We start from the raw sequence: 21,777 nt of genomic DNA on the forward strand, positions 1-21,777 counted from the left end.
TTTGCCTATGCAAGTATGGAACAGCATTCAACAATAAACACAAGTATAATATTTTAAACCTGGTATATTCCAATATTTTTTAAGAATGTTATGCCTGTTATCTAATTTAATCTGTATACTAACCTTATAAAGAACTATCCCACTCCTGACATCAAAAAAAAGAAAAAGCTATTATTCTCATTTTATAGGAAAAAAAAGGTAACTTGCTCAAAATTATCATCCAAAAGAAACAATCAAAACTGTTTCTCTTATATAAGACATGAAAATATCAACATATCCATGCAAGGGTAATTACAAAAATGTCTGGCCGGGTGTGGTGGTGCATGCCTTTAATCCCAGCACTTGGGAGGCAGAGGTAGGAGGATCGCTGTGAGTTCGAGGCCACCCTGAGACTCCATAGTGAACTGCAGATCAGCCTGGGCTAGAGTGAGACCCTATCTTGAAAAACCAAAAAAAAAAAAAAGTCTGGTTGAGGTTTTGGACTGCTAATATTAAAGACTCTACTTTCCTATTTCTTTGTGCCCCTGGCATGGGTTGGTGGGTGAATACTTAAATATGAAAAAGGATCATGAAAGCCATAAAATAAGTCAGACATTCAATGAATAAGATAGATCACAGAGTCCCTGGAAGGCAGCAGGAGTCCTCCAAATTCTTCCACTATTGTTTTTTGTTTTCTTTAATAGCTGTGTTGTGTTGTGTTGTGTGGGATGGTGGTGTGCTGCTTTGCTTTGTTTTGGATCAATGGTTAGAGTACTTGCATATAAAACCTAAGGACCCAGGTTCTAGTCCCCAGTACTCATGTAAAGACAGATGCACAAAGTGGCACATGCATCATTCTGCAGTGGCTGGAGGCCCTGGCACACCCATTCTCTGTCTCTCTTCCCCTTTCTCTTTGCTTACACATTAATAAATTAAAAAAAAAATTTTTTAAAGGTGCCAGGTGTGGTGGTGTATGCTTTTAATCCCAGCACTTGGGAGGCAGAGGTAGAAGGATCACCATGAGTTCAAGGCCACCCTGAGACTACATAGTAAATTCCAGGTCAGTGTGGGCTAGAGTGAGACACTACCTTAAAAAAAATAATAAAAGTGATGATGAAATAGTAGGTCAGCCAGAAAAGTGCTTGCCTTGCAGCATGAAGATCTGAGTTCAATCTCAAGAACCCCAAGGGGGGAGGAGGATTCACAGGTATGAACCAGGCATGGTGATACATGCCTTTAATCCCAGCACTTGGGAGGCAGAGGTAGGAGGATTGTTGTGAGTTTGAGGCCAGCCCAAGAATACACAGTCAATTCCAAGTCAGCCTGGACTAGAGTGAGACGTTACATCAAAAAAAAAAAAAAAATTTAAGCAGGCGTGGTGGCAGACACCTTTAATTCCAGCACTTGGGAGGCAAAGGTAGGAGGATTGCCATGAATTCAAGGCCACCCTGAGACTACATAGTGAATTCCAGGTCAACCTGAGCTAGAGTGAGACCCTACCTTGGAAAACAAAACAAAAAAATTCAAGTATGATGGTGACCACTTATAATCCCAGCACTGGGGAAACAGAGACAATTAAGATCCCTGGAGCTTGCTGGTCAGCCAATCAAGCCTACCTGACAGGCTCCAGGTCAACCAAAAAACTATGTCACCAAAAAAAAAAAAGGTGGGGGGGACATGCCCATTCTCTCCATCTCCCTCTCTTCCTGTCTTTGCCTCTATCTCTCAAATAAAAATAAGTAAATACTGACTTCCGGTTAAGATGGCGGAGTAGGAACCACACCAAAGCAGCCTAGGGGAAAAAAGCCAAACATAAACCCAGCAAAATACACTCTTCTATTAAAATGTGAGGAGAGAAGTAGGAGACGTCAGAGCATCTAGAGCCCACAGAAGCAGAAGCGGCTCCAGCAGTGGCAGCACCAGGTCCGCACAGCGACAGCTGCCAGGCTCAGCCTGAGCCGCAGGAAAATCCAGGTGAGGGGATTCTCCACTCACACCAGAGCTCCTAGCAAACACAGGTGATCAGAGCAGTGATCCAGTGACCCAGCCAGCCTACCTGAACCTACAGCACAACAATGAGGGACCCAAGCAGGAGTGCAGAATAATTGAGACCAAAACCATCCCCAAAGGTAACTGGGATTACTCCAGGTTAGTACCCGCCAAATAAGCCTGGTACATAGGATTGACTCGGAAGTGCTAATTGCACCTTCCATGTCAGGATGAATTATATGTTAAATCTGATGGATGGCCGGATTTGCCATTCTTAAATAAACTATATTTTGGGCTTTTCATTTGCTGTTTCCTAATTTATAGTGCCTTTGTTTCCTCTTCTGTCATTCATTAGGGAAGGGTCTCCCTTGGTCATAAACTGACTTGGAACCCTCAACAGACCAGAAATCTTAGCCTCCTAGTTGACAGGACTAAGGGTGTGAGGCAACACACATCCTAAGGGACCATGACTTTGTTAGAGGATCTAGCTTTCATAATACCTACTCTTGCATAATTACTCTGTGCTGTTTTTCACTAAATGTATACATAGTTAAATTTTAGAATCTGCCTGTATTTTGTTCCACTCAGTCTACTTGAATACTCTCATAGCAGGCAAACCCAACATTAATGGTTACTTTTGTAGTTACTCTGAGAGTCTTAAGAGTCACACATAGCACCTTAAGCTCCTAACCTGAACATGTATAACATCAGATTGATTGATACATCTAATAATACTGCAGATAATTTAAAAATCCAAGCATTAAATTAATCCAAGATGCAAAAAGATGTACATTGTAACACAAGAAACACAAAAAAATCAAGACAATGTAAATCCACCAAAAAGTATTAATGCATCAGAAATGACCTCCAGCGAGACTGACTTAGAGGAAATGCTTGAGAAAGATTTCAAAAGAATGATTATAAGTATATTCGAGGAAATCAAAGGAATGAAAGATGACACAGGAAACCAATTTAATGAAATAAGGAAACCAATACAAAACATAAATAAGGAAATAGAAATAATAAAGAAAAACCAATCAAAATTTCTAGCAATGAATAACCCAGTCAATGAAATAAATAAATAAAAAAACAAAACTATAAAAAATCTCACCAGTAGGATGGATGAGGGAAGAGGACAGAATATCTAAACTAGAAGACCAGGTGGCAGATCTAATACAGTCCAACAAAGAGAAAGACAAACTAATAGGAAAGTATGAATGGGAATTTCAAGATATTCAGGACACTATGAAAAGATCAAACATAAGAATTCAGGGTAGCCTGGCAGACCTGGGCCCAGGGGCTCCACCAGCTTTGCCAGACGCACGTCGCCTCGGTTGCCACCACTCGCGCCATCCTTCCCAATCAGGTGGCACAGGCCCTGGGAGGGGAGCCCCGAGGCAGTTGCACAGCATGGACTGCGGGGTTGGCTTTGCCTCATCCAGGCCAATTACGGTGGAATCATAGCAGGGATGGGCTCTGATCCCTGGTGGAAGAAATCCCTTTACTTGACTAGGGGAGCTTTGCTGGCCGCAGCTGCATATCTGCTCCATGAACTCTGGTCATTAGGAAACAAGAAGAGCTTGACTCCAAAGATGCTATTATTTTATATCACTTTGAAAGACCTAACAATGGTGTCCCCAGTTTATCTCCTTTTTGTTTGAAAATGGAAACTTATTTACAGATGACTGACTTACTATATTAGAACTATTTTGGTGGAAAGCTCTCTGCTCAAGGGAAAATGCCTTGGATTGAATATAATAATGAGACAGTGTCTGGCATAGAATTCATAACTGACTTTTTGGAAGAGAAACTGGAAGTAAACCTGAACAAGAACATTGGCCCTCATGAAAGAGCTGTGTCACGAGCTGTGACCTAAATGGTGGAGGAGCACTTCTACTGGACATTAGCTTATTGCCAATGGGTGGACAATCTCAATGAGACCTGGAAGATGCTGTCTCTTAGTGGTGGTGGTGTCCCTTCAGTAACCAGCTGAGGTTGGTCATGTGCCATATAACCAATGGAATTGTGAAGCACAAGATTCATGGCCACAGCACTGGCCGCTTCTTAGAGGATGAGATTTTACATGCTGATGGAGGCCATGCGGTCTTTATCAGAGCACTTGGTGAACTGATTAACCTTGCCATGTACTGTGAGAGGATCAGGAGGAAATTCTGGCCCAAGTGGCACTATGATGATGACAATATCATCTGTGAATCTGAAGAGAGCAGCAAGACCCACACAACCCTACTCTTTTAGACAAACTCAGAAGCCATAGATTATTACTAGAAAATTTTCAGTGATAGGGATGAGATACCTTCCAGTGAGTTGTTGGCCAGGGAGGTCACTGATGACCCCAAAACATTACAGGCCATTGCCGAGGCCCTTGGTTTCCCACCAGGAACAGATGGTAAGACCCTATTGCTGAAGACTCCACATACTTGGGCTGCAAGGTCACTGAGAAACCCTGCTAAAGCTGAGCTGAAAATGTCCTCCATATAGACCAGCAGATAGAAAGCTGGAAAAAGCCACGCTGCATGCAGTTCAATGAGGGAGAGAGAAATCACCAGTGAAGATACCCAATAGTGGACACTGCCTCAAACTCCAGATCCTCAGTCTTCTAAGTGCTGATGTTTGTTAGAACATAAATGTACTCACTCTGCCAGTGTTATAGGTGTAAACCAGAACAATCAGCCCAAGTCTGGGACACTCTCTTAAAGCAGTACCAAGTGGCCTAAGATACTAATAAGACATGTGTAATTTAATTTGTTGGTTTACTCATAAAATAATGTTTGGTATATATTCAAATTAATTTTTAGATCACATGCAAACATCTTGTATAGTCCTAAGTTTTGTTAAAAAATCAATCTGCCATTGTGTTTTATTGTCTACAGGCATGGAAGTTCTTTAAAAGGGGGGGGGGCCTGGAGAGATGACTTAGTGGTTAAGGCACTTGTCTGCAAAGCCTAAGGACCCACATAAGCACATGGTGGTGCATGCATCCAGAGTTCATTTGCAATGGCTAGAGGCCCTGGCGCACCCATTCTCTCCTCTAATATACATAAACAAAAAGTTGGTTTTTAAAAATGTTTTATTATTTTTATTAATTTATTTGAGAGTGACAAACAGAGAGAAAGAGGCAGAGAGAGAGGGAGAGAGAATGGGCATGCCAGGGCTTCCAGCCACTGCAAACAAACTCCGGACGCATGCGCCCCCTTGTACATCAAGCTAACCTGGGTCCTAGAGAATGGAGTCTTGAACAGGGGTCCTTAGACTTCACAGGCAAGTGCTTAACCACTAAGCCATCTCTCCAGCCCAAAAAGTTGGGGGTTTTTTGTTTTGTTTTGCTTTTTCTTAATCGGTAGCTGGGCATGGTGGCTCATACCTTTAATCCCAGCATTTGGGAGGCAGAGGTAGGAGGATCTTCCCCTGAGACTACATAGTGAATTCCAAGACAGTATAGGCTAGAGCAAAACCCTACTTTGAAATAGTAAAAAATAAAATTAAATTTAAAAATCTGTAAGTTACTTTGAAGAAGCTAATAGCTATTACTTGTTAATTTCCAAGATGATAAAATCAAAAACATGAGCCAGCATGGTGGTGCACGCCTTTAATCCCAGTGCTTGGGAGGCAGAGGTAGGAGGATCGCCGTGAGCTCAAGGCCACCCTGAGACTACGTAGCAAATTCTAGGTCAGCCTGGGCCAGAGTGAGACCCTACCTAGGAGAAAAAAAAAAAAACCCACAAAAGCATGAGAATTATTGACGTGGTACAATGGAATAGAAACAGTACTACCACACCTCTTGATTTAACTCAAGTGTGACAGAAAGCCCAAGTTAATTCATCTGACTTTGTTATAGGTTAATGTGTCTATTCACAGTCTCACTTTCTGTACAGAAACTATGAACTTTTCCTACCTTTTGTGCATGTATGCTTTAGGTTTTAAAGAATTTTTATAAATTTGTAAAAACTGAATGCAAGTTAGTTTGTCACTTGGTAAATTATTCCTAATATGAATCTGTACTCCCCCTCTTCATATACCACAGAAGAGTGCTGGATAATTACAGAAAGACTAAAATGTCTACATTGTAGTTGTCAGTTTTGCCAGAAACATAGATAGGACTCCATTCCTTTGGGAAAAAAAATGTAAAGATATACTTGTAGCGAGGCATGGTAGCTAACATCTTGAATACCAGCACTTAAGAAGCTGAAGTAGGAGGATCACTAGGCCAGCCAGGGCTACTGAGTAAGTTCCAGATCAGCCTGGGCTAGAGTGACACCCTGCCTCAGAAAAGAGAGAAAACAACTTGTTTTCCAACATTTCAAAAGCTTTTATATTTGGTTTTAGTACCATTAGATAGGCTTATTTCATAATTTGACCATAATCATAATGAAGTTTATTGTTCAACTAAACTTGTATTTCTACTTTTAAATCAAAACTTCAGGAATTCTTCTGTAGCATATATCTACAAACATAGGTTGAGAATGCTCAGTGCTTGCTAACACGTATAAAACTGTAGTTATGATTGATTCCCAGCACCACACACACAAACAAACAAACAAACAAAAAGAACAGAAAGAAAAGAGGGGCTGGGAAGATGACTCAGACAGAGGTCAAAGGCACTTACTTGCAAAGCCTGCCAGCCCAGGCCCAATTCCCAAGCCATTCATGTAAGCCTGATGCAAAACGTGATACAAGCATGTGTTCATTTGCAGTGGCCCTGATATGCCCATATACACATGCAAATAAATATTTTTTTTAAAAAAAGAAAAGAACCACAAATATTTCAAGCAGGAGAAAAAAGAAAGCTTCTTTTACTTCTCTATGCTTTCTGGAGACTCAAAGTAGTAGTACGGGAGCAAGAGCTTAAGAGAAAGGAGAGTGCCAGGCATGGGAGCGCCTGCTTTTAATCCCAGCACTCAGGAAGCAGAGGTAGGAGGATCACTGTGAGTTCAAGGCCACCCTGAGACTACATAGTGAATTCCAGGTCAGCCTGAGCTAGAGTGAGACCCTACCTCATAGAGAGAGAGAGAGAAGGGAGAGTAAGAGAACACAGAAAGCTCATTAAACAGATGGCAAGAATCAATGGTGAACAGGGTCAGTTCTGATTACAATTTGTATCCATGTCTAGTATAGTGGTTATTCTTAACTGGAAATAAGTGTGAGGGTCATGAAATATTCAAAAGAACACAACTTACAGCAAAACCTGAATTATTATTGGCATTACTTAGGCCAGAATTTAAGAACCATTAAGTTTAAATGTTTAAAGCACTTCTTCTGGATCAAAAGCAAATGTGAGAAATGGCTGATATAACTGAGAGTACTTTTGAATTTTGAAAAGTGTGGTTTTAAGGGCTGGAGAGATGGCTCAGTGGTTAAGGCGCTTGCCTGCAAAGCCTAACAGCCTGGGTTTGAGTCTTAGTACCCAAGTAAAGCCAGATGCACAAAGAGGTGCAAGCATCTGGATTTCATTTGCAATGGCCCTGGCTCTTTTTCTCTCTGCTTCCAAATAAATAATTTTTAAGCATAATTTACATATTTTGTTAAGATTGTGGTTTATTCTTATTTTTAAGGTGGAAACAGCTGATGCATGAATGTGGATGGGCACATGAAACACAAGAGCTATTGAAAATGCAATTACTTGAAATGGTGTGTTTTTCATTTGGGCAACATTGAACATTTCATAAACTAATGACCTTCCCTGCTATTGAAGACTCTCCCAAGAATGCAAATAAATCTTATCTAGTTGTTTTATTTACTTATCTGCGCATGAATGGATGCTCTAGGGCCTCTAACAGCTATAAATAACACTTAGATATATGTGCCACTTTGTGCATTTGACTTTTTATGTTCGCACTGGGGAACAAAATCTGGGTTGTTAGGCTGTGTAGACAAGTGCCTTAACTGCTGAGCTATTTTTCCAGCCCCTTAGTTACTTTTTTAAAAAAATATTTTATTTTTATTTATTTATTTGAGAGTGACTGACAGAGAGAGAAAGAGGGAGACAGAGAAAGAGAGAGAGAGAATGGGCGCGCCAGGGCCTCTAGCCACTGCAAACGAACTCCAGACATGTAAGCCCCCTTGTGCATCTGACTAACGTGGGTCTTGGGGAGCCAAGCCTCAAACCAGGGTCTTTAGGCTTCACAGGCAAGCGCTTAACCGCTAAGCCACCTCTCCAGCCCCTTAGTTACTTTTTTTTTTTTTAATTTTTTATTTTTATTTATTTATTTGAGAGTGACAGACACAGAGAGAAAGACAGATAGAGGGAGAGAGAGAGAGACAGAGAGAGAATGGGCGCGCCAGGGCTTCCAGCCTCTGCAAACGAACTCCAGATGCGTGCGCCCCCTTGTGCATCTGGTTAACGTGGGACCTGGGGAACCGAGCCTCGAACCGGGGTCCTTAGGCTTCACAGGCAAGCGCTTAACCGCTAAGCCATCTCTCCAGCCCCCTTAGTTACTTTTTAATAAAGCAGTTTTCAATTTTTTTTAAAAAAGAAAACAAACAAACACTGAATCCTGGATTGGAGAGATGCCTTAATGGTTAAGGCACTTGCCTGCAAAGCCAAAGGACCCAGGTTCAGTTCAATTCCTCAGTTCCCACATAAGGCCAGATGCACAAGGTGGTACAAGCATCTGGAATTATTTGCATTGGCTGGAGGCCCTGAGGCACCCATTCTTTCTATATGTATCTGCTTCTTTCTTTCTCTCTCCCTCCCTCCCTCCCTCCCTCAAATGAATAAAAATAAAAGATTGAGTCAGGCATGGTTATACATGCCTTTAATCCCAGCAATTGGGAGGCTGAGGTAGGAGGACTGCTGTGAATTCAAAGCCAACCTGAGACTACATGGTAAAATCCAGGTCAGCCTGAGCTAGAACAACACCCTAACCTTGAAAAACCAAAAAAAAATTAAATAAATAAAAATATTTCTCCATTGCCAAGGCTCTTAGTTTCCAGCCAGGTATTCCTGGTAAGATGGTAAGACCCCATTGCTGCTGAAGACGCCACACTTGGGCTTCAAGACCACTGAGAAATCCTGCTGTAACTGAGCTCAGCTGAGGTTATCTCCTCCATGTAGACCAGCTGACAGAAAGCTGAAAAAAGCCATGCTGCATGCAGTTCAATGGGAGAGAGAGAAATCACAAGTGAAGATACTCAAGAGTGGACACTACAAGCCTTATATTTGGCCAGTCAGGCCAAATGAGCCAACAGGTGCAATAGTGGCATATCTGTTATAGGGGAAAACAACCACCCTCTAATTTGTCTGGAGGACCACTCCATGGGAGGGAATACATCCCTGATACTAAAAGCCTATGATAGAGGTATCATATCATGACGTCTGCTGCTGTCTGGCTAATGTATATACTATGCTCATCAAACTGGCCAGTAAGCACTTCTTTTAATGTTCATATCCATATATTAATGCTACTCTCAATTTTGGTTAGAGAAGCTTCTCTTTCCAGATGGCAGTGACCTTGGGATGACTCAGAAGGCACCATGGTGCTGAGAAGAGATAGAGGAGCGCTCAGTACTGCAATATCTCTACCACATCTTCCAAGGCTCAGAGTCCATTGAGGAAGAGGGGGCAGAAAGAATGTAAGAGCCAAAGGAAGAGTAGGACTCCTTACAATGTGCTCCTCCAGACACAAAATGGCCTGGATATCCATGACCTCCCAGTGTCTGACACTACCTACACAAGACCATCATAATAGAAGGAAAAGATCAAACATCAAAATAAAAGAGAGACACTGAGAAGGGGAGGGGATATGACGGAGAGAGAGTAGAGTTTCAAAGGGGAAAGTGAGGGGAGGGAATTACCATGGGATATTGTTTATAATTATGGAAGTTGTCAATAAAAATATATAATAATAAAAAGGCAAAAAAATAAAAATTTTAAGTGAATCCTAATCTACTTTCTGCTATAGTAACTATAATAACAAGTTAGTTTAACACCATCTCTGATGAAAAAATATTTTTCATTATTAACAGCTATAAATAGAAAAGCCCTCCTATATTTTGTATTCACTCACCTAACAAAGGATGGTCAGATGTCAAATCCTCTCCTCTGCCCACAGTTATGGCTGCTGGTGACAACGTGGGTGGTGGAGGAGTTCTATCCATGCGCACACACTCATCTGATTCTTCTGGCATTTCTTCTTCACACACATCTTCTACTTGATAAACCTGAAATGACAAATCATATTACCTTAAAATGTTTCCAAAAATACAATTAATGAGGTGTTCTTAATTCTTAATTAACAAGTGAAATTCTAAGTGTATTTCCTTTGAAAGACAAGGCAAGTATGACTATACTGACAATTGAAAGGAAAACTTTCAAATGGCTCAACTAAAATTTTTCATAACACTGCATAGTATCTCACACAAGACAAGCTGTGGAAGTTATTTAAGCCAAGGACTCATGGTTTCCAAAATGATGGTGGCCAAGTCTGAACACACTTTTTTGTTTCTTTTGGTTTTTCAAGGTAGGGTTTCACTCTAGTCCAGGCTGACGTGGAATTCACTATGTAGTCTCAGGGTGGCCTCAAACTCACGGTGATCCTCCTACCTCTACCTTCTGAGTGCTGGAATTAAAAGCATGTGCCACCATGCCCAGCTTTGAACACATTTTTGAGAATTAAAAATGTTTTACTTTATATCCTGACTCAAATAATTATTTATGAATACGAAGAACACACTAATATTTCTGTTAATACCTACTTGTCATAAGTCAAAAAGGGTTTAATAGCAATTTTCATAGGCACACCAAGTAAATTTCCAAAATAGTACATAATATACTATGCAGGGCTGGGGAGATATGTAGATGGTAAAGTGCTTGCCTCACATGCACAAAGACTTGAATTGGTTACCCAGAATCCACGTAAAAATGCCAGTGTGGGGCTGGAGAGATGGCGTAGCAGTTAAGCGCTTGCCTGTGAAGCCTAAGGACCCCGGTTCGAGGCTCGGTTCCCCAGGTCCCACGTTAGCCAGATGCACAAGGGGGCGCATGCGTCTGGAGTTCGTTTGCAGAGACTGGAAGCCCTGGCGCGCCCATTCTCTCTCTTTCCCTCTACCTGTCTTTCTCTATGTGTCTGTCGCTCTCAAATAAATAAATAAATAAATAAATAAATTTAAAAAAATGCCAGTGTGATAACATGCACTTGCCCAGGGCTCAGGAGGCAGAGACAGGCAAATCCCTGGTGCCTGATGGCTAGCCAGTCTAACTTTTTGAGCTCCAGGCCAATGAGAAGATCTTGTCTCAAAAAAGGAAACAAGGGCTGGGGAAATGGCTTAGTGGTTAAGGCATTTGCCTGGGAAGCCTAAGGACCTCAGTTCAATTTTCTAGGACCACCAGATGCACAAGGGGGTGCACATATCTAGAATTTGTTGGCAGTGACAGGAGGCCTGCCACACCCATTCTCTCTTTCTCTTTGTCTCTTCCTCTCTCCTCTCCCTCGCTCAAATAAATAAAGAAATATTTAATAAAAAAAAAAAAAGCCAGGCGTGGTAGCACACACCTTTAATCCCAGCACTAGGGAGGCAGAAGTAGGAGGATCACCATGAGTTCGAGACTACCCTAAGACTACAGAGTGATTTCCAGGTCAACCTGAGCTAACGTGAGATCCTACCTCAAAAAAGCAATAATAATAATAATAATAGAGGGAATTACCATGGGATATATTTTATAATCATGGAAAATGTTAATAAAAATTAAAAAAATAATAATAATAAATAAATAAATAAATAAATAAATAAATAAATAAATAAATAAATAAGCTGGGCGTGGTGGTGCACGCCTTTAATCCCAGCACTCGGGTGGCAGAGGTAGGAGGATCACCATGAGTTCAAGGCCACCCTGAGACTACAGAGTTAATTCCAGGTCAGTGAGACCCTACCTCGAAAAATCAAAATAAATAAATAAATAAGTAAATAAAATGAAAGGAAACAACAGGGCTAAAGAGATGGCTCAGTGGTTAAGCTGCTTGCCTAAAAAGCCAAATGAACCAGGTTCAATTCCCCAGTACCCATATAAAGCCAGATGCACAAAGTGGTACATGCATCTGTAGTTTGTTTGCAATATCTGGAGACCTTGGTGCACCCATTCTCTCTCCCCCTCTCTCCCTCTCCCTCTCCCTCTCCCTCTCCCTCTCCCTCTCCCTCTCCCTCTCCCTCCCCCTCTTTCTCTCTCTCTCTCTCTCTCTCTCTCTCTCTCTCTCTCTCTCTCCTTTCTATCACTCTCTGCTTGCATATAAATAAATAATTTTTTGTTGTTTTTTGTTTTGTTTTTCAAGGTAGCATTTCACTCTAGCTCAGGCTAACCTGGAATTCACTATGCAGTCTCAAGGTGGTCTCAAATTCACAGTGCTCCTCCTACCTCTGCCTCCCAAGTGCTGGGATTAAGTGTGTGCGCCACCACACCTGGCAAGTAAATAAATTAAAAAAAAAAAAAAAAAAAGAGAGAGAAAGAGACAATAGTCCTAAAGATGATATCCAATGTTATCCTCTAGCCTCTACACATGCACACCCATAAATCTGTATCCACCCATACACTCATAAAAATATGTTTACATATATATATATCACATAATGCAGTGCCAAGAAGATTATACACCAGGTTATTCTTTATTGTTATTGTATAAATTATGCAAAAGAATGTCCATATATAAGAAGATGAGTGGGGGTGGGGAGGGAGGGAATTACCATGGGATATATTTTATAATCATGGAAAATGTTAATAAAAATTAAAAAAAAAAAGAAGATGAGCAACTACATTTTTTTCTTTCCTTTTCTGTTGACACAATAAAATGAGTATTTGTGAGCTAATAACACACTCTAGTACAGGCTGACCTGGAATTCACTATGTAGTCTAAGGGTTGCCTCAAATTCACACCTATCCTCTTACATCTGCTTCCTGAGTGCTAGGATTAAAGGCATGTGCCACCACACCTGGCACAAAAAGAAAACTCTTTCTTTGAAATAACACTAATACATACACCTAAGCCACTTGGATGCATTTTTTGTTGTTGTTTACTATAGTTCCAAACTCATGGGGGGGAGATTCAGTCTTTACCTTTAAAGATGATACTTAAGAAGGAATACTGAATCAAAATCGTTCTGGGCCCAAGTGGCCACCAGAGGAAGAGGACATGGAATGGGATGTGGAAACATCTTCAAGAAATGAAGTAACTTCCACTCCTCCTTTTAGATGATCTTAAGTTGTGGGGGTGGATAACTGTGTATGTCCTAGATTTTCCTTTGACATTTCTCAAAGAAACTGTTAATCCTAATAAATCTTTTTGGATTTAAAAAAAAAAAATCATTCTGAAGGTTGGAGAGAAGGCTTAGTAGTCAAAGTGCTTCCCTGAAAAGCCTCAGGACCCAGGTTTGATTCCCCAGTACCCATGTAAGTCAGATGCACAAGATGGTACATGAATCTGGAGTCTGTTTGCAGTGGCTAGAGGCCCTGGTGCACCCACCCATTCTCTATCTGCCCACTCTTTTTATTCTCTTTCTCTCTCTCAAATAAATAAGATAAATTAAACAAAAAAAAGCATCCTGAGAAGGAGCTACATAACTAGAAGTAATTAACTTATTCGTATTTTATTAAATGTAAGGCTTAATTTTCAAAGTGTATTTATTTCCAGAACTTGATATACAAATTTAATTGGTCACCATGGTTTATTAGCCATTTTTCATGAAAGATAATAGTTTACTTAAAAACAAACCCACAATACTATTCACTTCCACTTTTAAGTAAGATTATCAATGGGTTTTTTGTAGACTGCTTACTGATTAACATTCCAATAAATCTTAACAAAAGGAAAACAATCTTTGAACATTCATAAAAACCTTTAAGTGATATATACTGTTGCATTTTTAGTTAAATCATTGGAAAGTTTGATAATTTATAGTATACAAAATATGATATGAAAGTAACAAAGATTCTGAATCTAGCTTAATCATGCATTATAAAAAGGGCTTTAAAGTTTCACTCTATAAAAATAAACATAGCAGCAAACAATATTAGTTTTAAAAAAATTCCCAAGGTAAGAATAAAACATCTAGCCAGGCATGGTGTTGCATTCCTATAATCCCTACACTCAGGAGGCTAAGACTTCAGAAGTGAGTTTAAAGCCAGCCTGAGCTACACAGAGACCCTGTCTACAAACAATAACAACAAAGAATAAAACATATTTACCTTTTATTTATTTATTTATGTATTTGAGATAGAGTAAAAGAGCATATGAGAGTGAGCAAGAACATGATGGATGTGCTAGGCATCTAGCCTCTGCAAAGCCCAGACACCTGTGACACCATATGCATCTGGCTCACATGGGATCTGGGGATTCGAACCTGGGTCCTTAGGCTTCACAACACTAAGCCATCATTCCAGTCCCATTTTTTGCCTTTTAAAAAGCCAGGCATGGTGGCACATGTCTTTAATCCCAGCAGGAGGATCGCTGTGAGTCTGCGGCCACCCTGAGACTACATAATGAATTCCAGGTCAAAAAAACTGTTATTTTTAGTATCTGAGTAAGTTCACAGTTCAGGTTGCTATATTTCATATATGTATATATTTAACCGAGTCAGATTTTAAAAGCTTTTGTTGTTGTTGTTGTTTGTTTTCAAGGTAGGGTCTCAGTCTAGCACAGGCTGACCTGGAATTCACTATGTAGTCTCAGGGTGGCCTTGATCTCTTGGAGATCCTCCTACCTCTACCTTCAAAGTTCTGGGATTAAAGGCATGTGCCACCATGCCCAGCTAAAGGTAACATTTTTTAAAATTTTTGTTCATTTTTATTTGAGAGCAACAGACGGAGAGAGAAAGGCACAGAGAGAGAGACAGAATGGGCACGTCAGGGCCTCCAGCCACTGCAAACTCCAGATGCATGCAACCCTTGTGCATCTGGCTAACATGGGTCCTGGGGAATGGGGCCTCGAACCGGGGTCCTTAGGCTTCACAGGCAAGCACTTAACCGCTAAGCCATCTCTCCAGCCCAAGGTAACATTTTTTTTTTAATTTTTATTAACATTTTCCATGATTATAAAATATATCCCATGGTAATTCCCTCCCTCCCCACCCCCACACTTTCCCATTTGAAATTCCATTCTCCATCATATTACCTCCCCATTACAATCATTGTAATTACATATATACAATATCAACCTATTAAGTATCCTCCTCCCTTCCTTTTTCCACCCTTTAAGAATAACATTTTTTTAAAAGACTAAAGGTAGCATTTTTTAAAAGATATTTTCTTAAATCGGGTGTGGTGACACACACCTTTAATCCCACACTCAGGAGGCAGAGGTAGGAGGATCGCCATGAGTTCAAGGCCACCCTGAGATTATATAGTAAATTCCAGGTCAGCCAGAGCTATAGTGAAACCCTACCTCGAAAAACCAAAAATAAATAAATAAAATATTTTCTTATGCTGCTAAAGGTGGAAACTGTTTTACAGAGATCCCTTGCCTTACACATGGATCTCAGAAGTGAAGCAGGCATTCATTACTATTTATTGCAACAATGATGGCTACTACTGTTTTTTCATACAGGAACTTTGAAAACAATGGTGATATCCAGCCTAGAGAAATCACCTCCTAAAATGTCTGAGGGATCCAGGCATGGTGGCACACATCTTTAATCCCAGCACTGGGGAGGTAGAGGCAGAAAAATCTCTGTGAGTTCAAGGCTACCCTAGTGAACTCCAGGTCAGCCTGGGCTAGAGAGTGAGATGCTACCTCAAAAAAACCCAAGACAAAAAAAAAAAAAAAAAAACTGGGCTGGAGAGATGGCTTAGTGCTTAAGCACTTGCCTGTGAAGCCTAAGGACCCCAGTTCAAGGTTCAATTCCCCAGGACCCACGTAAGCCAGATGCACAAGGGGGCACATGCATCTGGAGTTTGTTTGCAGTGGCTGGAGGTGCCCATTCTCTCTGTATCTGCTTCTTTCTCTCTCTGCCTGTTGCTCTCAAATAAGGAAATAAAAATTTTTTAAAAGAAGAGATAAAAGTTAAAAAAAAAAATACCCGAGGGCTGGAGAGATGGCTTAGCAGTTAAGCGCTTGCCTGTGAAGCCTAAGGACCCCAGTTCAAGGCTCAATTCCCCAGGACCCACGTTAGCCAGATGCATGGGCGGGGGGTGCATGGAGATGGAGTTCATTTTCAATAGTTGGAGGCCCTGGCGCACCCATTCTCTCTCTCTCTCTCTTTCTCTCTGCTTCTTTCTCTGTCTGTCACTCTCAAGTAAATAAAAATGAAAAAAAAAAAAACATTTTAAAAAATGCCTGAGGTTTAGCAACAAATAAAAAATAACTTCAAGGCATGATAGCACACGCCTTTAATCCCAGCACTCACAAGGCAGAAGTAGGAGGATCACTGTGAGTTCAAGGCCACCCTGAGACTACACAGTGAATTCCAGGTCAGCCTGAGCTAGAGTGAGACCCTACCTTGAAAAAAAAAACAGAATAAAACTTCTAGTTCCCAATGCATCTGAAGGTGCAATAATTAATTTGCCTGGGTAGTAGAAGAGAGAATTCAGGGTAGTTAGTCAGGTATGGTTTTGTTAACCACTTCAAATTCATCTATATAGCATTCACTTCAATAGACTTTTTCAAAGAATAATATCTTTCATTAAAATGCTCTCTCACCAGGTGTGGTGGTACACACCTTTAATCCCAGCACACATGCTGTAAATTCGAGGCCACCCAAAGCCTACATAGTGAATTCCAGGTCTGCCTAGGCTAGAGCATGACCCTACCTCAAAAAACAAAAAACAAAACAAAAAAAAAAAAAGCTACAGCTCCCTCTCTCTAATTTCAATGCTGCTCACATGTTATTCACACATCTACTATGGCAGCCTTATTTATTTATTTATTTATTTATTTATTTATTTATTTATTTATTTATTTATTTTGGAGGCAAGGTCTCACTCTAGCCCAGGCTGGCATGGAATTTACTATGTAGTCTCAGGCTGGCCTCAAACTCATAGTGATTCTCCTCCTACCTCTGGCTCCTGAGTGCTAGGATTAAAAGCATGTGCCACCTCACTCAGCTATGCTATGATACCTTTTAAGAAACCAAAGCTTGGTCATGAATTCAATCTTGATTTTGGAACAATGTCTTAAAAGATAGAAAAAGCCATAATACAAATATATTCTTTCAAATTATCTATCAAAGATTACTACAAAATACTTTTCATTCTTCAGTTAAAGCTAAATACACAGAAAGTTGCTTTGTAAAGGCAAAATAAGCTAATGGATAAGCAACATAGAGAAAACAAATTTGTCACATTCACTGGTACATTCAGCATAAGAAAATCTAAATGCAACAACTCAAGTACTGACAAAGGCAAACAAATGGTGGTTTTGCTCACAAGAATGTAATGAAACTGCACATCACAATTTGTTTAGTTCAGAACTATAACTATTCTAAAAATAACAAAGACTGACAAACTTACCTTAATAGAGTCCATTATTCTCATCTGTCTCCCTTTCCTAAATAAACTGAGGAACATTTGTTTATTAGTTCTAAATTATCTAGCCTCAACATACCTTATTTACACCCAAATGTCAATCTAAAGCTTGAATCCTCTTATAAATATATCTTTCAAAATACTTGTTGCGGGGGGGTCTCGAAATAGGGTCTCACTGTAGCCCCAGGCTGACCTGGAATTAACTCCAGTCTGGTGGTGGCCTCAAAGTCACAGCGATCCTCCTACCTCTGTCTCCCCAGTGCTGGGATTAAAAGCGTGCACCACCACGCCCAGCTAAAAAACTGACTCTTATCTTTCAAATCTGCCTTTAATATTAGAAGCAATCAAAAAAATACTGCTTTTTTTTTTAAAAAAAAGTCAGCAGTAATAAAAGAAAACAAACAGCTATGTTATTCAAAGAAAGGTATGAGAAAAGAAATGATAACTGTGAAGACCTATAGCAAGTATTACAAGCATATCTGTGATAGAAGAAATCTTCCAAAAATGGTAATGAATCTTTAAATTTAAAAATGTAAACTGGACATGGTGGCGCACGCCTTTAATCCCAGCACTCGGGAGGCAGAGGTAGGAGGATCACCATGAGGTCAAGGCCACCCTGAGATTACATAGTGAATTCCAGGTCACCGTGAGCTAGAGTGAGACCCTATCTCAAAAAAACAAACAAAAAAAAAATATGTTTTCTCTAAATTGTCTCTCAAAAGAATTAAATATATGGAGGGCTGGAGAGATGGCTTAACAGTTAAGGCATTTGCCTACAAAGCCAAAGGATCCTGGTTCAACTCTCTAGGACCCACGTAAGCCGGATGCACAAGGGACACATGTATCTGAAGTTCGTTGGCAGTGGCTGGAGACCCTGGCATGCCCATTCTCTCTCTCTCTCCCCCTCCCTTTTTACCTCCTTTCTCTCAAATAAGTCAGTAAAATATATTTAAAACACATTAAATATATGGAATACAGACATCTTATTGTTTCCTTATTAAAAACCAACTCACTGGGCTGGAGGGATGGCTTAGCAGTTAAGGCATTTGCTTGCAAAACCAAAGGACCCAGGTTCGATTCCCCAGGACCCACGTTAGCCAGATGCACAAGGATGCACACATCTGGAGTTCGTTTGCAGTAGCAGGAGGCCCTGGCACACCCATTCTCTCCCTCTCTCCCTCTTTCTCTGTCAAATAAATATATAAAAATATTTTTAAAAAAACCAATTCACTGTGATCGATAATGAGAAAACTAAATTTGGTTTCTCTGAAGGCACTACATTCTTCCTAAATATTTTGTTTGCTTTTTTTAAAAAAGGTTTTGTCTTGGTGATACTAGGGATTGAACACCAATGCAAGCTGCAAATGCTAGGCAAGTACTCTACCACTAAGACACAGTGCCCAAACCAAACCTATGCTTTTGTTATAATACCTGTTGTAGGTGCTCCAAAAATCCATTAAGTGAAAATACACAAACATAAATTATTAATTGGCAAGTTTATCTCCAGCACTGCTATTTCTGTCATTTTTCTTTAAAAAAAATAAATAAAGGTAGTAGGAAGTGGGATTCAACCTCCTCATACCTATTGAAATTATTCAGAATGCCAATAACTTATCTATAAATTAGGGTCCTAAGATGCAAAATGATTTCTATTTATGAGACCTTGAAATGCCTTTCCTTTCTGAGAGCTAATGTTTAAGTGACAAAATCTGTTCAGTAGGTTAAAACAACAACAACAACAACAACAACAACAGGGTGTCACTTTATAGCCAATGCTGGTCTTGAACATACTATATATAGACCAAGGTGGTGAAAACCCAAGATCCTTCTGACTCAGCTTCCCAAGGGCCAAGATTATAGCAAGTTTATCCCATGCCTGGCTTTCAGTGATTTTCAAGGTTTGACACAAAACTTTCTTTTAGGAAGATTCTTCCCTAGGTAAGAAACTGTGAATTTGATCATTGTAATTAAGCTTTTGAAAACATTTCAATTTTTCTATAAACCATTTTATAGATTTTTCTTTCTAGGCAGTATGTAAACATTCTTAGAGGTTCATTGTGATAAATTTCACTACAATCACCATTAGTCAAAACCTTTACTCCACTGAGGCAACTATGCTCAGTATGGAAGTCAGCTACCAGGATTTTTGAACATTTTAAACAGAAATACTTTAAGTGTATAGTTTTCCTTAAAAATAAAAACCCAGTTGATTTTTGCAAAGTTGGATTCTGTCCTAGAATAAATATTTTGACAAAATTTTAATTGCAAAACATTTTACCAAAAAAAAAAAAAATTACAACATATAATCATACCTCCTCCACTCTGGAAGCCCCTTGCGGCCCAGGACTTCAGAATGCATACAACCAAAAAGGTTAGCTAGATAAACCATACGTTTAAGAACATACAAGCCAACAGAAGGGATCTATGAAGGATAATCACCTTAAGAGAAAAAACTTTGTGCAGATGACACTGGTTCAAATGCATTCCCTTGGGGAAAAAAAATCAACTCTGTAAAGATAGCAGATGGATTTGTTTAAATAGTAATAAAATTAACGAGGGACTTTAATAACCATCACAAATTTAAAGCATGCAACCATACTATAACAAACAACTTTTTTTTGCCCATATAGCACATTTGTCAGGATACTGACACAGGGAAAAACCAAGCTCTTTAATTTCATAGGCATTTTAGCAATACAACATAGTGTGGGAGAAGAGAGTTTTCACTGTCAGTTCAGCAAGAAAATCAAAGAGCTTCCAAAGGCTTACCACTGGTGGATCAACAGCTGCTGGAGGCTGAACTTGGAGGTTTACCGCCACAGTCTGTGGAGGAGGAAGAGTCTGAAATGGCAACTGGACCAAAGCTTCTGCAGCTGGCAGCTCCTCTTCTGATACCAAAGCATTCTGCACCAAAACCTGGCCCTGGGATAGAATTTCAGGCTGCACTTGTAAAGACTGCATAGACTGCAAGGGCAGTGGCGGCATCTGAGCTGGAGGAGATGCCGACATCTGTGGAGGGGTGGCAATTGGAATTGGAGAGGACTGTAGGGTAGAGTATTGCTGGTGTGATGCTGGAGACACAATCTGCTGGCCAGGGGACACCAAGGCAGACTGTTGGACTGGACCAATGTGTACAACAGGAGAAGCGGGAAGTGGAAGATGGGATGGAAGGTTCAACTGTGCTGTGGGCTGTACCTGACTAGCAGGAGACTGCTGCAAACTTGGTCCTGTTTGAAGAGCTGAGGACACAAGAGGGTGTGGCTGAATAAGTGCTTGTGGGTGAATAATGATAGTAGGAGACTGGCTGGGTGAGTGAGGCGGTGGGGGAGACACTACTACAGACTGCTGTGCAGCCTGTGACTGATTAGGAGACACAGGTAAAGGAGGGGGATGGCTCTGGATTGGTGAGCAATGCTGGGACTGGGCACTACTGGGAGCTGGAGGAAGGCCATGGTTTTGAAGTGGCATACAGTGCTGGGATGGGGGTGGATCTTGGGCTGCATTCTGAAGGGTGATTGGCTGAATTTGCTGTTGCTGCTGTTGTAATATCAGCTGATGATGGGAAACCTTGGGAGGTGGTGAATGAAGAGGGATCTGCTGATGTTTTATTAGAGAATGAGGCTGAATTGGAGAATATGAAGCTGTGAGAGAAAAAAATGACAATTAGTACTAATCTTGAAAATATAAAAGCTCTAAGTAAATCTAAAGGAGGAAAAGTCACATCAAAAGGTCATATTCACCAGAAATCTATTACAAGTCTTTTAAATAAGAATAATTCAAAATTTATGATAACATATTTTTGGAAGACTAAATCAACTGAATAAAATGAACTGTACTTTGAATACGCTTTATTAAAAATTTGCCTAAAACAATCCACTCACACATCTAAATCCATGACTTATTCTCACTAACATGTAAAGGTCACCAGAATAGCTGCATTAATTTTTAGAGAAGTTTATCAACTTGAGTTTCTTCTTTGCAAAAGAAGTATAATCTGTGCACAAGCACACTACATGTAAACCAACTTCATAGAGAGCCTTTACCCTCTCTATATCTTCCAACAGTAAAAAGTAATTGGTAGGCCAGGCATGGTGGCACACTCCTTTAATCCCAGCACTCAGGAGGCAGAGGCAGAGACAGGAGGATCACAGTGAGTTCAAGGCCACCCTGAGACTACTAGTGAATTCCAGGTCAGGCTGAGCTAGAGGGAAACCCTACCTCAAAAAGCCAAAAAAACAAAACAACAACAACAAAAAAGTAATTGGTTATTCTCTCTCCCATTCTATCTATCTGCCCCTTTCTCTCTCTCCTTCTCACTTTTTCCCCCTCAAATAAATAAATATAAA

The 21,777-nt window shown here is 40.2% G+C and overlaps 1 protein-coding gene and 1 pseudogene across 9 annotated transcripts in view; one reads left to right on the plus strand and one right to left on the minus strand.

Annotated features, from left to right (window-relative positions):
- The window catches only part of Phc3 (polyhomeotic homolog 3), a 111,904-nt gene that overhangs the window by 30,987 nt on the left and 59,140 nt on the right, over positions 1 to 21,777 (minus strand). For 7 of the 9 annotated variants that reach the window (XM_045130033.1, XM_045130028.1, XM_045130030.1 and 4 more), the window contains 3 exons: positions 20,201 to 21,072; positions 19,871 to 19,918; positions 9,993 to 10,146 (listed from right to left, as the gene is read on the minus strand). In XM_045130033.1, the coding sequence (XP_044985968.1) occupies positions 9,993 to 10,146; positions 19,871 to 19,918; positions 20,201 to 21,072 (1,074 nt within the window). The remainder of the gene's footprint in view (positions 1 to 9,992; positions 10,147 to 19,870; positions 19,919 to 20,200; positions 21,073 to 21,777) is intronic. The other 2 variants (XM_045130034.1, XM_045130032.1) reach the window with 1 other exon arrangement.
- On the plus strand, positions 8 to 4,224 carry LOC105943627 (annotated as a pseudogene).

This window comes from Jaculus jaculus, chromosome 11, assembly GCF_020740685.1.
Source record: "Jaculus jaculus isolate mJacJac1 chromosome 11, mJacJac1.mat.Y.cur, whole genome shotgun sequence".
In the NCBI taxonomy this organism is placed as follows: domain Eukaryota; kingdom Metazoa; phylum Chordata; class Mammalia; order Rodentia; family Dipodidae; genus Jaculus; species Jaculus jaculus.